At 38.5% G+C, this 19,909-nt stretch overlaps 1 protein-coding gene across 3 annotated transcripts in view; it reads left to right on the forward strand.

Annotated features, from left to right (window-relative positions):
* Positions 1-19,909, forward strand: part of GRIN2A (glutamate ionotropic receptor NMDA type subunit 2A) — a 424,347-nt gene that overhangs the window by 328,889 nt on the left and 75,549 nt on the right. For all 3 annotated transcript variants that reach the window (XM_003269267.3, XM_030797992.1, XM_030797991.1), the window contains 4 exons: positions 7,890-8,058; positions 8,177-8,330; positions 14,782-14,907; positions 19,375-19,604. In XM_003269267.3, coding sequence (XP_003269315.1) covers positions 7,890-8,058; positions 8,177-8,330; positions 14,782-14,907; positions 19,375-19,604 — 679 coding nt within the window. The remainder of the gene's footprint in view (positions 1-7,889; positions 8,059-8,176; positions 8,331-14,781; positions 14,908-19,374; positions 19,605-19,909) is intronic.

The following is a 19,909-nucleotide window of genomic DNA, read 5'->3' on the forward strand; positions in this document are numbered from 1 at the left end:
GGTAGTTTTGCCCATTGTAAATATGATAAAACCAAGTTATGGGAAGATTATGAAACATGTTCAAAGCCATCCAGCTAGGAAATGGAAGAGGTAGGACTCAAACAGTGGTCCAACTGACTCCACAGACATGTTTTTAACCCTTATGTTGAATCAATCCTCCCCTTCAGTCTTTCTAGTTTAATTTATTCATTTATTTATTTTTGAACAAACATATTCAAAAAATATCTTTATATTTTTAATATAGAAAACATTTTTATTTATTGAAATAATATAAAACATATTTTAATATATTAAAATACAAAACATATTTTTATATATTAAATGTATAGAAATTATATATTTATATATTTATACATATAAAACAGTATATTTTTATATATTTAAACTATATAAAACATCATATATTTTTATATATTAAAAATATAAAAGATCATGTATTTTTATATGTTAAAAATATGTAAAACATCATATTTTATACATTAAAAATATGAAACATTGTATTTTTTATATATTAAAAATACATATGGTTGGACACAGTGACTCATGTCTATAATCTCAGCACTCTGGGAGGCCCAGCTGGGCAGATTACTTGAGGTGAGGAGTCGAAGACCAGCCAAGGCAACATGGCTAAACCCTATCTTTGTTAAAAATACAAAAATTAGCCAGGTATGGTGGTGAGCACCTGTGATCCCAGCTGCTCAGGAGGCTGAAGCATGAGAATCACTTGAATCTGGGAGGTGGAGGTTGCGTTAAGTCGAGATTGAGCCGCTACGCTCCAGGCTAGGTGACAGAGTGAGATTCTGACTCAAAAATAAATAAATAAATGAAAATAGAAATATATAAACATTATACATTTTTATATACTGAAATATGTAAAACATTTTTGTGTATTGAAATATATAAAACATTTTTATATATTTCACTACATATAAATATATTTTATATATATTTTATATGTAAACTATATTTTTATCTATAAAATATATAAAACATATTTTCATATATTAAAAATATAGAAACCAATATATTTATATATTAAAAATATGTAAAACATATTTTTATGTATATATAAAACATAAAAATAAGGCCTATTTCGGTTTGGAGAAAATTTTAACAATGAGGTCACAAATGTCAGCCTCTTTGAAGTTGAAATCCTGAATACATCAAGCAATAAATAAATATGCCCCTCCTGTTATCTTAAAAATGTATAAAACATATATTTTTATATGTTAAAAATGTATAAAACATTATTTTATGTTAAAAATGTATAAAACATATATTTCTATATGTTAAAAATGTATAAAACATATATTTTTATATGTTAAAAATATATAAAACATTATTTCTTTTAATATAATGACAGGGTCTTGCTCTGTCCACTAGGCTGGAGTGCAGTGGTGTGATCACGGCTCACTGCATTCTTGACTCCTAGGCTCAAGCAATCCTCTCACCTCAGCCTCCTGAATAGCTGATACTACAGGCCTGTGCCATCATGTCTGGGTCATTTTTTAGTTAATTTTTTTTTTAGAGACAGGACTCTTACTGTGTTACTCAGGCTGGTCTCAAGCTCCTGGCCTTAAGTGATCCTTGCACCTTGGCCTCCTGAGTCACTGGGATTATAGATATGAGCCACTGTGTCCGGCTTCCTTTAGTCTTTTTAAAAATAATTATTCTGTTTCCACTTTTCTGGCTGTCCCTTCCCTTTCCCCCACGCATTCTTCTTTCCATCTCTTTTATAGATCCCAGATCCATGCTTCTCAAAAAGGTTAAAAATGTCTCTCCATTTGGGAGTGAACACACACCTTGCATGTTACTTGCTGACACAATCCACATGCAAATGGAACTTCTGGCAGTTTCTCAGCTCAGCAACAGCTAGCAGGCACTGCATCGGTGTCATTTCTCCTTTTATTGTGATTGAAGAAAGAGCTGGCATTGTCCATTATGAGGTCCCCTTAATCTGCAGACCCTCTGGGGACACAGAAACCTCCACGGCCAACTCCGAGGCCCTGATCCTGGTATTTCCTAATGCAAACAAAAGCAAAAACACCACCTCACAGAAGACTCACAGAAAAAAAAGCCCTGCTGTTGGATGGAAACTTTATTTTTTTTCTGAGTCTTTTCTGATCTGTTTCTTTTACCTAATTCTTACTCATCCTTTAAGCGTAGCTCCTGTGTCCCCAAGCTGGGTTAGCTCTTCCTACTTCCACAGTACCTGGGTCTATCTCTCTCTACCCTCATCACCTGTCTTTACAGTGTATAGTTTGTCTTCTCCCTGGCTTCTGAGCCACCTACGTATAGGGAAGGTGACTTATTAATATTTGCACCCTCAGTTACAAAGGCACATCATGACACACCAATGTTTGTTTCATGACTAGGAGGAGAGATTTTTACTTCCCCGTTCCAAACTCCAGTCTCAGCCATTATCACACAAGACGCAAGTCCCCAGATCTCAGTCCTTGAGATCAGGATTTTAAAGATATGATATGTAATTTCTAAATGTATTATGAAGGCCTATTTTGGTTTGGAGAAAATTTTATCAGTGAGGTCACAAATGTCAGCCTCTTTGAAGTTGAAATCCTGAATACATCATGGAATAGATAAATATGGCCCTCCTAAAAAGGCCGTTGCTTTCTCCAGTGTCCCCACCGTGGCTCCCTGGGATGAAGCTTTTTTTTTTTTTTTTTTTTTTGATAAGCAGTCCCCCAGCCTCCATTCTCCTGGAGATGAGGAACAGGTGGGGCCCACCAAGGAAGGGCAAGTGTACATCCCATGATTCATGATTCATGATTCATCATGATTCATAATTGTGTGAAACAGACCATGTTTTGGGGTCATGAATGTTTTAATGATTTTTGCTGAATTCCTTTACAGTGAAATAACACAGACATAATTGTTATAAATAAAATTGTTTTAATACAGAATGAGTGAATGTGCATTACGCACAGTTTACATGTTAGGCACATTGCTGGGCACAGGGGATACGTGGATGAACAGGGAAGGCAAAAGACTAGGACCTTTCTATCATGGAACGTATATGCTTAGAAAACAACCAGGAAGAAGTGGGCAACCCCATGTGGTAATAAACCTTGTGATGAATAGGAAGAGAGTGGTGTGAGAAGAGAGCACACTGGGGTATGTGGGGTTACTTTAGCTCACACAGGTAAGGTTTAAGGTGATATATACAGCATGAGAAGGAGCCAGACATGTGAAGATCTGGGCAAACCTTCCAGGTAGAGGCAATGGCAGGTGCAAAGGCCCTGCAGAGGAAAGGAACTTGGGAGTTTGGGAAACAGAAGGAAACCCAGTGCAATGCTAGAGAGTGATGAGTTACAAGGAGGACAGAGGGGATGATGTGGGAAAGTTGTCAGAGGATGTTCTAAGTTGGGTGGGTGTTCTTTGAGCAGAACTTGGCCCAATGAAGAAAGCTAAGTGGCTGGCACAAAGCAGAGTCTAACTTCAGTGGGACACCTCCTCTATGATAACAATACTCTCTGTGTTTCAATAGGGCAATCACCTGAGGCCCCTTGTGCTCCAGAATCAATAATAGGAGTTTAGAGTCTTTAAAATCAAAAGCCCTGGAGCTGAAAACAAGTAGATCCCCAAGTACTGAGTCACATTTGTATGAAGAGGAGAAATAAAAATAAATTGCTGTCTTTAAAAGAATTGACTTTTCTACTGAAGACTATCAACAGCTTAACAGGTTCAAATTCACATTTTTGGTTTCTGTGAGGAGAAAGCAGCTTGCAGCTTTCCTTCTTCCACTTGGGGATGTGAGGAGTTTACCGTGTGTCTAGATGAAATGAAACTCTTTGACTCATGAGAGCAATAGAGAATTGCTAGGATCCACTAATCCCAACATTAAAGAAGATTAGATCAATTGCATTTCCTATAGGGAATGTCTTTGAGGCAGGCTGATCAGTTGCAAGAAGGATTCCTGTTAGACAACATGATTGTGTGAAACTTTTTTGTTTCTCACTTCTGGTGAATGGTGGGGTCTTCTAAGAATACCAGGTAACAGGAAATGAGCTGAGAAATCTTCCTTTCTGGTCTGTTAGTTGGGTGATAAAGACATGCAGAGAAAATTGGAAAAATCATTTGGCCTGATGTGTAGCGAGAAATGGCCATACTGTCAATTAAGCTCCCAAACTGTCAAATCGTTGGTGAGAAGAAAGGAAATTTATTTTTAAGTGCTGGATGAGATTTGTCTGAGTCTGCGTGGTGGACAGGAGCCAACCCAGGACCTGGACACAGCTCTGACTCTCATGGCTGTGCTCACATCCACTGGCTATACTGGGAAATTGTAGAGCTGGTAAACTGGACAATTTGTTGGATCCCTTTCCCCATATTTGTTTTTATGAGTCATTCCCTCTCTTGGGTGGTGGTGGAGCACTAAGAGAGATCACATGGGGACCATTTCTCAGTCTGTGTAGTTAAGTCACATCCCCTGCACACCCACACAAGGGCTGTAATAGGAACCAACAGACGTTCCCAATTACAAGCTGGTCTGCAATTCCATAATTACTGTGATAAATTCAACTATTGCATTTGCTGCGTGCCTTTTTCATCCTGTGTCCCCAGGGCCCAGTTCCATGTCTTGTGCACAGTAGGCACTTAGTGGGTGCTTGTTGGGTGAAAATGCATCAGTGATCATTTGTATTTAGAAATACACCTCATGTTCAGGGATATGGGTGAGATAACTCATAAACTGGCTGAGGTTTCCAGGGAGACCAAAGAATGCCACTATATGCCTGTGACCCTGAATCTTAAACCTGGAGTATCTAAAACTTCTGTCTAATCTTCCAGAAATCTTGACCAGGTGAAGGAAGAGCCCGTGATAGGGGAAGAAGGGAAGGAACATAGAATGAAGGTGATAAAAATGAACAGAGGTAGGGAAAGTGCATCAGTGCATGGCCAACAGCAACCAGAAAGAAAAAGAGAATTCGATTTTGACACATTTTTCAGAGCCATGTATACTAAGAAAGAAATGGTATCTGGACATTCCATCAACTTTAATATACTTAGGACACATTTCTATCATATTTGTGGCAGTTTTAACTCTAGCCCAACCCCCTCCATTCTGGGTAATTGGTGGAGATGGAGCTGGCACATACCCCATGACTGTACAGTGTTGAGCTCACTAATCATCACATGTAAATATACACAGATGTGGCCTCCTACTACCCCCTCTACTAAGGATGGTGGATCACAGCAGGTCATCCAGCCTCTAGGCAAGAGAGTAAAGTCTCTATGGTGGTCTGGGTTGACAGAAGCAGAGTGGTTGAGTACAAGTCACCGACAGGATGTGGGGGTGGGGTGCAATGGTGAAGAGAGTGATTCAAGACAGGCAGTCTGTGATCCTGAGATAAAGGAAAGCATTGATAAGCAGGCGTCATTTACAACCCACTTCTGTTACTCAAAATTATGTTTTCAAGCTTGAGTATGGTGGCTCACACCTGTAATCCCAGCACTTTGAAAGGCCGAAGTGGGAGTATCACTTGAGGCCAGGAGGTCCAGGCTGCGGTGAGCCATGATCGCATCACTGCAACCCCGCCTGGGCAACAGAGCAAGAGCGTGTCTCTTAAAAAAATTGTTCTGTCAAATCTGCCCACCTTCATGGATATAGAGATGATGTATATCATATAAATCAATGTTGTTTGATGTGTGTGTGTGTGTGTGTGTGTGTGTGTGTGTGTGTGTGTTGTCAATTACATAAGTAGTATGTACTTACTAGATAATTTGGGGAAAAACCCTAAAAATACAAAAAAGAAAACATGTTTTTCGCTGTTCCAAAATAACTTGCTTCTTTCTTTCTTTCCTTTCTTTTTTTCTTTCTTCCTTTTCTTTCTTTCTTTTTCTTTCTTTCTTCTCTCTCTCCCTCCCTCTTTCTCTCTTTCTCTCTCTTTTTCTCTCTTTCTCTTTTTTTCTCTTTCTTTCTTTGTTTCTTTGTTTCTCTTTCTTTCTTTCCCTCCCTCTCGCCCCCTTTCCCTCTCTCTCTCTCTATTTCTCTCTCTCTTTCTCTCTTTCTTTCTTTCTCTCTTTCTCTCTTTCTACAGAGTCTCATTCTGACACCTAGCTGGAGTGCAGTGGTGCGATCTTGGCTCACTGCAACCTCTACCTCCCAGGTTGAAGCTATTCTTATGCCTCCTGCGTAGCTGGGATTACAGGTGCATGCCACCATGCCCAGCTCATTTTTGTATTTTTAGTAAAAATAGGATTTCTCCATGTTGGCCAGGCTGGTCTCAAACTCCCGACCTCAGGGGATCCACCCAACTTGGCTTCCCAAAGTGCTGAGATTACAGGAATGAGCCACTGCACCTGTCCTATGCTTCATATTTCATTGGTTTTCCATACATTTATTTCATAAGCTCATCTGTTTTTATATAGCTGTGATTATTCTGTTTGTACTACTGTGTAACCTACTTTTTTCATATGACATGGAAGCATAAGAATTTTCCTGTGATGATGTTGGATTTCCATAGACATCACTTTAGTGCTTAGGTAAGACTCCAATGTGTGGATTTGCCAAAAATGGGATATTCAAACAGAGAACATATTCATGAAATGCATAACTCAAAGACAGTGTTGAGCTAATGGGATGTCCGTTAATCAAGCATATTGCCCAGAAGAAAGGCCTTGATCTTATATGAATTGTCTAAGTACTTTTTGCTATCAGTTGGATAGACCAGTGTTTCCTTTCTTTGTTTTCTTTCCTTTTTTTTTTTTTTTTTTTTTTTTGGAGACAGAGTTTCACTTCACTCTTGTCACCCAGGCTTAAGTACAATGGCATGATCTTGGCTCGGTACAGCCTCTGCCTCCTGGGTTCAAGTGATTTTCATGCCTCAGCCTCCTGAGTATCTGGAACTATAGGTGCCTGCCACCATGCCTGGCTAATTTTTGTATTTTTAGTAGAGACAGGATTTCGCCATGTTGTCAAAGCTGGTCTTGAACTCCTGACCTCAGGTGTTCACCCGCCTCAGCCTCCGAAAGTGCTGGGATTATAGGTGTGAGCCACCATACCCGGCCTCCTTTCTTTTTAAAGCTATTTTTCTGGTTTGCGTGGGTGTCCTTTGAATATGTCTTGTTCAGGTGAATACAGCAAGGTGGCTGGTACAAAACAGTAAGTATAGCCTTGGTAGAGTATACAGTAGCCTTTAAGATAGCTTAAATTTTAATAGGGCTTTTACCTGATCAAGGACCTCTCTTTTAGAAGTGTCTCCTTTTATACTACATGTCACATAGGTAGGTAGGGAAGATGTTATTAATGAGCCCTCATGTAACATTTTGCTCTATCAAGAGAAGTTCAGTGCACAAAATCAGGCATGGAATAGAACCCAGGTCTCCTGATTCTTGGCTGAGGTGTTCTCCGGGTACCTTCACTTGTCCCCTTTGGTTTCAAGCCTCTGTAATTACAGAATGAAGCAAAACCCTGCTTTCTCTGAGAATTTCACATCCTCCTCTCTTCCATTCTCTAATAAGTTTTCATGACTCAGTTTAGATCTGATGACTAAACTCTAGTCTAAAGTTGTATATGTTATAAACTCTTAAAAATTTAAAAGTTGGTAATTTTTACCGGTTTAATGGGTGTACAAATATCACCTAATTCAGAAAATGTCATGGAGATTAATTCAACAATTAGTATGAAGCCTTTAGGATAGTGCCTAGCAAATAGTAATTACTCAATAAGTGTTAGCTCTTGTCATGATAACTGCTATAATTAAGGACACTTTCTGCTTTTGCTGTCATATACTCACAGTGTGTCCTTGGGAAAGCCACTTCCCCTTTTTAAACTTCAGTTTACTCATCTGAAAAATAGGAGACGAGTACAGCTAATGATTGTGAACAAACCTTCCAGTGCTAACATTCTGTGGTCTTGGGATTTTTCTCTACAGCAATTCAACCAATGAGGGCATGAACGTGAAGAAATGCTGCAAGGGGTTCTGCATTGATATTCTGAAGAAGCTTTCCAGAACTGTGAAATTTACTTATGACCTCTACTTGGTGACCAATGGGAAGCATGGCAAGAAAGTTAACAACGTGTGGAATGGAATGATTGGTGAAGTAAGTTATCTTTTCATCCCCTGGGCTCTTATTCAGACAAAGGGCCTGCAGTCCTCAGGAATGTTGGCAGGAAAAGTAAAGGTACTGTTCATTTTTTTTTTTTTCGCCTTGCATCCAGGTGGTCTATCAACGGGCAGTCATGGCGGTTGGTTCACTCACCATCAATGAGGAACGTTCTGAAGTGGTGGACTTCTCTGTGCCCTTTGTGGAAACGGGAATCAGTGTCATGGTTTCAAGAAGTAATGGCACCGTCTCACCTTCTGCTTTTCTAGGTGTGTGAATTTCATAGTGACTTTTGCTTTCCTATAAGGAATTGTAGGAAATCTTGTTTGCTCAGAGGATGGGACCAGAAAGGAACTTGTTTAGTTCTGTTTGGCCATGGCAGCATATTTCAGAGGATGCTGCATTTGAATTATCCTATGAGAGGGTTAGGCTTTGTGTCCCCACCCAAATTTCATCTTGAATTGTAATCCCCAGCTGTTGAGGGAGAAATCGGATGGGAGGTGATGGGATCATGGGGATGGTTTCTCTCATTCTGTTCTTGTGATAATGAGTGAGTTCTCACAAGATCTGACGGTTTAATAAGGGGCTCTTATTATATTATTATTGTTATAATAAGGGGTTTAACAAGGGGCTCTTCCCCCTTTGCTTCACTTCTCTCACGTGCCGCCATGTAAGACATGCCTGCTTCCTCTTCTGCCATGATTGTAAGTTTCCTGGGGACTCCCCAGCCATGTGGAACTGTGAGTCAATTAAACCTCTTCCCTTTATAAATTTACCCAATCTCGGACAGTTTATTTTTTTGAGATGGAGTCTAGCTCTGTTGCCCAGGCTTGAGTGCAGTGGTGTGATCTTGGCTTACTGCAGCCTCTGCCTCCTGGGTTCAAGCGATTCTCCCACCTCAGCCTCCCCAGTAGCTGGGATTAGAGGTGCTCACCACCATGCCTGGCTAATTTTTGTGTAGAGATGGGGTTTCACCATGTTGGCCAGACTGATAGCAAACTCCTGACCTCAAGTGATCCTTGGGCAGTTCTTTATAGCAGCGTGAGAGTAGACTAATACATCCTAATTCACTCCCCTCCATCCCCAGTTTACATCTTTCATTTGTCTTAAACTTGGAAAAACCTGCTGAAAAAAATAGGATCACATATTCAGATACTGGTCTTAACTCTGTAAAATGTAAATTAATAGATATATTGCTTAGAATCTTGAAAACATTTTAAAAATAAACCTGTCTGTCCACAGTTAATTCAAACCAGCTCATAAACCTTTATTCAGCATCTACGTATCCATCCTCCATCCCACAAAGAACAGCAGTCATTTATTTACTAGATGTAAGAGTGAAAATAATGATGACTGCACGATGATTTATGCCAGTATTCTGCTAATAGAAGTAGTCTGAAAAGTATATGCTGATTTAAAATTAATCGAATCATATCTTAAATGTGACTGCCCATTAAGCCAAATAGTCTGTAAAGAAGGAAATTCTTTTGATTTTTTTTAACCATTTCATAAATTTATGTTTTTACATAAAAGGTTTTTTTTTTTTTTTTTTTTTTAAATCAAGGAAGAGCTATGTTTTCTATCATCTGCTTTTCTCTAGCACTTGGGCTGTATTGGGTAGGCTGGCTAAAGTCAAAACTTCATGGAACATAGTAAAGCATTATTTTTGTCTTTAAAGGAAAGTGTTGTGTTAACTGTTTGGTTATCATAAATGACTTTTGACCATAACTATCTTGTTGAATATCATGAAATTCAGATCACTAATTCCCCCTTGGAACTCCCATATAAGTGGGTTTGTCCCAAATTAGGGAAGGTTAAGACAAACCTGAATCTCTGGAGGAAAACTGAGAGGGGCAAAATATTATATATTTAATTTTTAAAAAAATTTCCATAGCTCAGGGGTACAAGTGGTTTTTGGTTATATGGACGAATTATATTGTGGTGAAGTCTGGGCCTTTAGTGTAACTGTCACCTAAATAGGGTACATTGTAGGTAATTTTTCATCACTCATCTCCCTCCCATCCTCTCCCTTTCTGAGTCTCCAGTGTCCATTATACCACTTGTGTGCTTTTTCATACCCATAGGTTAGCTTTCATTTAGAAGTGAGAACATCGAGTATTAGATTTTCCATTCCTGAAAAACCCATCCCTCAGTTCAGATCTTTCATTTATCTCAAGCTTAGAAAAAGCTGCTAAAAAAATAAGATCACATATTCAGATACTGGTCTTGACTCTGTAGAATGTAAATTAATAGCTATATTGCTTAGAGTCTTGAAAACATTTTAAAAATAAACCTGTCGGTCCACAGTTAATTTAAATCAGCCCATAAACCTTTATTCAGCATCTACGTACCCATCCTCCATCTCACAAAGAACAACAGTCATTTATTTGCTAGATGACTAGCAAATATTTAGGATGATGGCCTCCAGTTTCATCCAAGTTGCTGCAAAAGACATTGCATCATTCTTTTTTTTATGGCTGAGTAGTATTCCACAATGTATATATAACACATTTTCTTTCTGCAGTCATCAGTTGATGGGCACATAGGTTGATTCCATATCTTTGCAATTGTGAGTTGTGCTCTGATAAACATACATGTTGTAAGTGTCTTTTTGATATAATAACTTCTTTTCCTTTGGGTAGATACCCAGTAGTGAAATTGCTGGATCAAACAGTAGATCTACTTTTAGTTCTTTGAGAAATCTCCACCCTGGGAAAACAGTTATATTAAGGTCAACTAACTTTCTTATATTTTTCCAGAGACAAAAATAACTTTATCTCTTAAAGCAAATTGTAAACTGAAATCAATTTGTGGACACCAACTCCAAGCCCATTGTCTTATTCTTCCACTGTCTTCGTTTATATGTAGTGTTAACATCCAGTGAAACTTTTGTGTTTCATTCTCTTCAGTGAAATATTGACTAACTGGATTTTGGACACTGCCTTACATTCAGAGCGCTATAGATTTACTGTCTTCATTTCTGATAATCCATTTAAGCTGTTAAAATGCTTGCCACTCTCTGGATTTGATTTTGCACTAGTTGCTTCAATTTTTGTAACCTTTGTTGGAGTAATGTGGACCCTGACAAATACACAACTCATTATGTTCCTTTTGTCCCTCTGTCTGACATGATTCAGATACTCATACCTTAATAAGAGAGCCTCACTATGCCAGGAACAATGCAACCAGCTAATATTGACAACACATGCAGAATCTTAATAATTCTTAGGTGGACATTCACTCTTTAGTCACTCCTAGTCATGTTTCCCCTCATTCCCTTGCAGACTCTTCGGCAGGAATCCTTTGCCCTGGAAGTTAAGAAAGGGTTAGAGGAAGTGAGTTCATGGATCAAAATGGAAAGAAATTGTTTCTTTTTACAAAAAAAAGTCTTGTATCTCTTTAGTGAGCTAGAGAGAACTCTTGTTCCAATTCAATCAGAGAGAAAAAAATATCAATTGGCTTGTCTCATGAAAATGGGTCGTGAATATTGAATCTGGCCTCAACCCAGTTTGTCTAGATTTTTATCTTGCATTTGTAAAACATTTCCATAAAAATGTCAAGTATTTTGCTAAATTTAGCAAAACCTCTCTTTCTCCACACTTTTCCTGCTGCATTTTTTAAAAGTAAAATAAATTGTAACCAGAGGAAACTATTTTCAAAGCTGTTTTTACACAGTAGGCTTAATATTTTTCCTAGTCACTAAATTACATCCCTATTTGATTGACTGTGCACCCCCTTATTTACGGTCATTATCTACAGATTTTGAAAGTCATAATGAACCATGCTAAGCTACATTTTTCCATTCACTGGCTTAGTCATCTGGAAGAGCCAAAACATTCAAAATCTGATTGTATTGCTCTTCATTATTTCCTATTCTCTCTCCTCCGCAAACTCCATTAACTCACATCAGAAGCACTTGCAAGTAATGCCTCTAAGCTTTTGTGTAAAAATGTAACCAGTGGCTCTTCAAGGACAGAGATGGCATCTCCTGTAATATTTCTATCTAGTTAATTCCGAAGACTTTCTAAACAAGTTGGATTCTTTGATCCAAAGCAATGCTGACCTGGTATCTCCTTGATTGCAGTTCCTTCATGGACAAATGTTGAATCTGTTTTAAGCCATTAGAAGATGTAATAGAGAGTTATTTAAACTATTTCAGGGTCACTCCTTAGACACTGTAGATGTTGCTTTAACGATGTTCTAATGTTTTTCTTTGTTCTGGGGCGTGTGTGTGCATTCACATGTGTGGTATCTTAGAATAGCAACCCTTCGGGGCACTCATAGGTACTTAATTTACTAAAACAAGACTACTGCAGCAGAGTCCCTTGATCTGTCCTGTGCTCACAAGTTAAGGAACAGATGTGGTCTATTCCAAGTGGGGAGACATCTGGGACCAGTTGCTTCATCAGTTTCCACTTGATTTTCTGGCTAACGTGTTAGTGACAAGGATGCACCTACCAAAAAAAGTTCACTGCAGGTTTACAGATTCTTACATGCCCATAGGATAATTCAGTCATGGTCCCTTCTAATGTTTAAAAATAATGTTTTCACAGCCTGCAGAGAAATAGAAGTTACCAGATTAATAAATGTGCTTTTCCAAAAACCAGCATGCCCTTTTCAGAACCATGGACAGCGTATTGTTGCCCCAGTATTTCTGGCTTTAATCCTGGAATCAAACAGCTATTCCACTGAATATATTGTCTGTATATTGTGTGCCTCACACACGAACAAACACTTTCATGTATATGCCCATTTACTCATCACAATGATCCTCCTTCAATAAGACACACTACGCAACTCGGAGAATTATTTTATGTCTATTCTTGAATATGAAGTACTTATAAATCTCCTAATCATTTATTTATCTAATTTCCTTTTTGGATACAACTCAGTATTAAATTGCTATTATTTCAGGGGCATAATATTGTTTATTACTCAAGCTAAATTTAAAATAAATTTCAGTTGCTGTTTCATTGATTTCTTGGAGCACATCTTGTGTTACTTAAGTTGTGTTACCTGTTGCTTTTTAATATATTTGCACTATCAAATACATTAGAAAGCATTCCTTCCAGCTTTTAAATTATCCAATATAGCTAAAGTTAAGTTCAGACATATTAGTTTCTTGTTATACATTAAACTCATTAAATTGGAATTTGTGATGACCTCTAGCTGTGTTAAGTAGTCATACTCTAATAAGAAGGTGGCCTGCTGTCAACCTAGCTCTTTATTATTATAAGTAGCTTCATTAGGAAAACAATTTTAAAATAATAATATGTTTACTATTCAAGAGGTATTATTGGACTTATTTTAACCCTCAGAAAATATTTGCTTATGAGGAAAAGGGTTTTAAGTTCATTGGTGTCTATAGGCAATTTCTTCCCCATGATACATTCAGGGGGAGACGTATTCATTTTTAAAAATTATTTTCTGTTGATTTTATAGCAAATCTATACCATAAATAAAATGGCTTCAGTCAGCTAATTTTCATATCCTCAATCAAGTTGAATAGAAATCTTATTTTACATAATATTTCTTACCTTTCTAGAGTGTTACAAGGCTTAGAGCCTTATGACTTGGCCTGCCCTTCTGAGACATCCACCTACTGCCTAAGTTACATGCAAATGAGCTGAAGAAAACTACTTTTAGTGGAAATAACCATCTATCCATCTACTATTTTATTGCCTCTACCCTTTAAGTGATGCTTTTTTATTGAATTATCATGTGAAGATAATATCCTCAATTGACTTTCAATTGCATTTAAGGCTGCTACCACATCAACAAGATTAATAAAGCTGCAGGAATCTCATCTGTCTGAGGCAAAAGGTGAAATGGAGAGTGTGGTAGATTATAACTTTCCAATATTTCTGTCACCCATGATTTTATAATTCTTTTCCAACAGGTTGTAATTCTCCCTTTATTTTTGGAATTCCCTGCATATCATCTTTCTAGCATGAAAAAATAAAAATAAAAACCATAACAATTTGCAGGAGCCTATGGTTAACTATTTGGGTCTAGTCTTCTTTTTTTCTTCCTAGCTTTAGCCCCCTGGAAGGCTCTATAATTACAAAGGAACCTATGGCCTGTTTATTTGCATTCTAACTTGCTCCCTCTTTCTTATCACTCTTTTTTCTTCTGATTATCCTTGACCTAATTTGTAAAATGTCCTATGCTCTTCTCTGTTTTTATTATATTATATGCAATCTTATACTTCAAATATTTTGTAGAATAAAGAATGATTTAAATTGATGAATAAAAAATGACTGGCTGGCCAGGAGCAGTGGCTCACGCCTGTAATCCCAGCCCTTTGAGAGGCCGAGGTGGGCAGATCACCTGAGGTCAGGAGGTTGAGACCAGTCTGGGCAACATGGCAAAACCCTGTCTCAACTAAAAATACAAAAATTAGCCAGGCATGGTGGCACTTGCCTGTAGTCCCAGCTACTCCGACGGCTGAGGCAGGAGAATTGCTTGAACCTGGGGGTGCAGAGGTTGCAGCGAGCCGAAATTGTGCCACTGCACTCCAGCCTGGGTGATACAGAGAGTGAAGCTACATCTAAAAAATAAAAATAAAAAATAAAAAAATGATTAGCTTCTTTTGAAGGATCAGATTCAAATTAGAGAAAATATTTTTGGTGAGCCTGCAAATAGATGTCTGGGCTTCCTGCTGGAAGTGAGGAAGAGATAACTGACCACGTTTCCATTCCTGTATCTGTTTATTTGCAGAACCATTCAGCGCCTCTGTCTGGGTGATGATGTTTGTGATGCTGCTCATTGTTTCTGCCATAGCTGTTTTTGTCTTTGAATACTTCAGCCCTGTTGGATACAACAGAAACTTAGCCAAAGGGAAAGGTAAGGATACCTCCATGAGCATGAGTCAATGTTGTTGCAATTTCATTTACCTTTAATGAAAATTTCACTTTTAGAATACATTACTCTAGACAAGGCATGGTGGCTCACGCCTGTAATCCCAGCACTTTGGGAGACCGAGGTGGGTGGATCACGAGGTCAGGAGTTCAGAACCAGCCTGACCAATATGGTGAAACCCATCCCTACTAAAAATATAAAAATTAGCTGGGCATGGTGGCACACACCTGTAATACCAGCTACTCGGAAGGCTGAGGCAGGAGAATCACTTAAAACCAGGAGGCAGAGGTTGCAGTGAGTCGAGATTGTGCCACTGCACTCCAGCCTGAGGGACAGAGCGAGACTCCATCACACACACACAAAGAATACATTATACTGTGTTGGTGTACCATTGTATGAATGGTGTTGGGTCACTGATATTACTTGTAATACCAGAAAAGTATGGTTTATGTACTTCAACTGAAGGATAAAACAAAATGAAATATTTTAATCTTATCATAACGTGAAGTCAATAGTTGTTAGGTGAAAACCACTGATGTTCAATTTGTTGGGAAAGCAGATTTGAAGGAGCTTTTCTGGCAATTAATTTAAAAAATGCATGTCAAAAGAAATGCTAAAATTGTCATGGGTTTCAACTTCAGTCTATGCAAAGAAAATGACTTTATAAAATCTAGTTTAAGAACATTCCTCAAACTACTGAATCAATTTACATTAGTTTGAAATAAATATAACTATGAAGTGATATCTTTCCCCATAGGGTTATATTTTCCTGTTGGTGGTGCCAGGAGGAAATCAAGTGTGCTAAGATAAAATGCATTGATCTTAGTGCATTGTAGTTGATAAAGGGACAATCAGTAGATAGGAAATAAAATTGGGAGGCATTCGTTGGCTATAACTCATTAAAAGGATCCCACTCTAGCCAGGGTTTATGTCGTACACGTTACACCATTTTGAGTGGGCTTTCCTCAGTGGGCCCTACCTTCTAAATGGGTGTTATCAGAAAAGCATCAGGACCAAATCTCTTTCCCAAAAAATGACTTGATATGGTAGAGGATGGAACTTGAAGTCTCTTATCCCCCAAAAAGCAGAGCACTTTAATGTGATTGATACATATTCTTTTCACTTGGATGTTTTAATATTGGAAATACTCAACAGGTCATGGGAATCTATTAGGAACCTAGTTTTATTGAAATCTTTCAACTTCTTCCTCACCATTGAAGAGTGGTGATTACCACATAAACCATCTTCAATCAACCAAATACTAAACAATGCCATAAATAATGATGTTGTGTTTGATGGGAGATTGCAAGCCTTCATTTAAAGGGTAATTTAACCACTAAGAAGATTTCCAACAGGGTGGAATCTGAGACAGTTTCTGTGAGTGACCACACTGTGATACAGTAGTTCTTTACATTTGCATAATCAGGGCTTGTGCTGTTGTGAATTTACACATTTATCTGATGAATATTTATAAAATGGGTACTATGTGCCAGGAGGCACTATACTGCTGCCAGAGATAATGTGGTAAATCAAATAGAGATTTTCTGTCAGGGAGTTTAGAATTTAGTTGTGAAAAGAACATGTAGACACAAATTAATAATCACAGATTATTATATATTTATTTTATTATATATATTTATTATATTATTATTATAATCAATATCAAGAAGAAGAAGAAAAAAACATAGTGATATGATAGTGATGGGGTGCAGACACTACGTTAGGTAAGATGGTCCAATGGGAAAGGTCGTTTATTGAGCTAGGACCTGAAGGGTGACATAGGATTGTATCTGTGAAAAACAGTTACAGTCATTTCATGTAAAAGGAACAGCAAACAGAAAGGCTGAAATTAATCTTGAGATGCTCAAGAAAAAGAAAAAGGCGGAGGGGGTGCAGTGGCTCACACTTGTGATCTCAAGGCTTTTGGAGGCCAAGGCAGGAGAATTGCTTGAGGTCAGGAGTTTGAGACCAGCCTGGGTAACATAGCAAGACCTCATCTCTACAATAACTAACTAACTAACTAAATAAATAAATAAATAAATAAATAAATAAAATAAGCCAGGCATGATGATGTGTGCCTGTAGTCCCGGCTACTCAGAAGGCTGAGGTGGGAGAATTACTTGAGCCCAGGAGGTTTACGTTGCAGTGAGTTATGATCACACCACTGCACTGCCTAGTCAACAGAGCAAGACCCTGTCTCTATTAAAAAATAAAATAAAAAGATGTGAGTGAATGAGGTAGACAATAGTATAAGATGAAATCAGAGAGATAGGCAATTGACCATGGTAAGCATGTCAGACTTTCTTCAAAATACAATGGAGGGAGGCCAGGCACGGTGGCTCATGCCTGTAATCCCAGCACTTTGGGAGGCTGAGGTGGGCAGATCACTTGAGGTCAGGAGTTTGAGATCAGCCTGGCCAATATGGCAAAACCACATCTCTACTAAAAATACAAAAATTAGCTGGGTGTGGTGGTATGCTCCTGTAGTCCCAGCTGCTAGGGAGGCTGACACAGGAGAATACCTTGAACCCAGGAAGTGGGGGCTGCAGTGAGCCAAGATTGTGCCACTGCACTGCAGCCTGAGCGACAGAGCAAGACTCCATCTCAAAAAAAAAAGAAGAAAAATGGCGGGGAGAGAGGTGACATACATGTACAGAGCAAAAAGGTCACTGGGGCCACTCTATCCAGATAGTGTGTGGGGACAACAGTTGGAAGTGGGGACGGGGAGGGCAGTTAAGAAGGTGTCACTTTTCCACAAGAAAGCATTGCAGTGTCTTGAAACTGGTCAAGAACAATGAAAATACAGATAAGCAGGTAAATCTGAGTTACATTTTGGAAGGTAAAAACGACCCACAGCCCATCCTTGCAATACGTTCTCCTTTGACTGAAGCATGCCGGAAAGACTATTGTAAAGGATGGCATCAGTTGTGCAAACTCCTCAGTCCTTCCATTCTCTCCAGGCTCACTGTTTCCGGCTCATCTGCTGTGGCAACTCTTGGGAAATGACAGCTACTGGCTTCTTTGTACAAAATGGTTTTCTGTTACATTTCGCTGCATTTTATGGGAAAAGTTGTATGGCCCAGTAATAGTATTCATGAATCAGGAATTCCTAGAAGTCTTGGACTGATCCTTCTGAACTGCCTACATCTGATTCCCAAATAGCTGTCATTTCTGATCAATGTGCATCCCTAAAAAAATTAAGTAGTTCATAAAGGTGACTGGATTAACTCTAAGTTTCCCCAAGAATTTCCTGCCTCTTGAGAATAAGCCCAGAAGATCATAAAACTAGCCAAATAGAAACAGGAGAGATTAAGAATAAGAGAATTAACTGCCTTCTCTTTAATGGGTTGTGTCGTGGATATTATTAGTACTGCTGTAGCCTGGATTTGGCCTCCAATGTGCAGAGAGCTTGCTTTTCCTAGGCTTCCTGCCCAGCACTTCATAACTTCCATTAATGTGAACTTGCTTCTGCCACTTTATTTATTGCCTACTCTGCTTGTATTGCCAGCTGACATCTGAGTAGATCATTTTTTCATATCTTCATTTACTTAAATGACATAAAAATTAACCTCCTGTTAAAGGAAAACCTTCTTCCCTATGAAATTAGGGCATCAGTTAATTTTTTTTTTTTGCCCGTGCAAAACAAAACCCTAATATGTGTGTTTTACAGCCTGCATATGCCCCATCTCCATAAATTTTGGCATATCATTCCGTCTCTTTAGTTAAGTCTGTTGCAAGGAACATTTAAGAATCTTAAAAGGGTTGCATAGCTATTGCGAGGATATACTGGAAAAAGTGCTGTGATATGACATCAGCGTTCATTTTCCATGACCCTGCAATGAAATGTCTTCCATCTGTGAAGTGTTGGAAGAATTAAGATCTATTATTCCATTCCTTAATGTCTCCATTTGGAGAGGGTTTTAGTTTGGTTTAATTCTTATGTTGTACACACTTTACATCTGAGTTTGAACGGGAGCAATTGCTAGTGACAATCGGATTAGAATACCAAACATCAGTCCCGCTGAATTGCATGGTTCTTATACGATAGCACATCCGATGAATTTGGAAGCAGTCCCCACGCACACATTTTTGTCAGGCTCTCTTTATGTTTATTAAGAAGGTTGGTTTCCTCAAATGGGAATCAAATCCAAATTTAAAACAGGTCATAACACTACTTCTTATTCAAACCCCCATTTTGCATAACCATTTTCGTTTTCTTTCTTTTTTAAAGAAATGTGGCAAAAATCCAGTGAGATAGAAATGTGAGAAGAATGCTAATTTTTAAAGAAAAAAATAAGTTATTGTGGTTCTAGGGCAATCACAGGACACAACTATGATATAATTCCATCTTCTGGCAACCTTCAGTGTTGCTGGTGGCTGCTGCATGGTTCTCATACACAAATAGGCATCTTTTTCAGAAAATGCTGAGAATGTTCTTTTTATCATCTGCAGCACCCCATGGGCCTTCTTTTACAATTGGAAAAGCTATATGGCTTCTTTGGGGCCTGGTGTTCAATAACTCCGTGCCAGTCCAGAATCCTAAAGGGACCACCAGCAAGATCATGGTATCCGTATGGGCCTTCTTCGCTGTCATATTCCTGGCTAGCTACACAGCCAATCTGGCTGCGTTCATGATCCAAGAGGAATTTGTGGACCAAGTGACTGGCCTCAGTGACAAAAAGGTAAGGTCACCTTGCTTTCATCTCTATCTGAGGGTTGGTCTTAACTGCTCTCCTTTCAGGAGGAAGAGATTCAGGTGCCTCTCATTGAGATCCATCAACTCTAATGCACAAAAGCCAGAAGGCTTTTTTCTCCTTAACTCAAATTGTCATCTTTCTCAAAGTTTTTGAAACAGAACATTAAGCTTAGCTCTCCTAGATCTAAAAGATTCTAGATCTAATTTGGAAGCGTGGCTTCCCCGAGTGGTCGTGTTTCCTATTTATATGATCTTTCTGATGATGCTTGTGAATGGCCTATGACTCAAGTG

Source organism: Nomascus leucogenys, chromosome 18, assembly GCF_006542625.1.
Source record: "Nomascus leucogenys isolate Asia chromosome 18, Asia_NLE_v1, whole genome shotgun sequence".
In the NCBI taxonomy this organism is placed as follows: Eukaryota; Metazoa; Chordata; class Mammalia; order Primates; family Hylobatidae; genus Nomascus; species Nomascus leucogenys.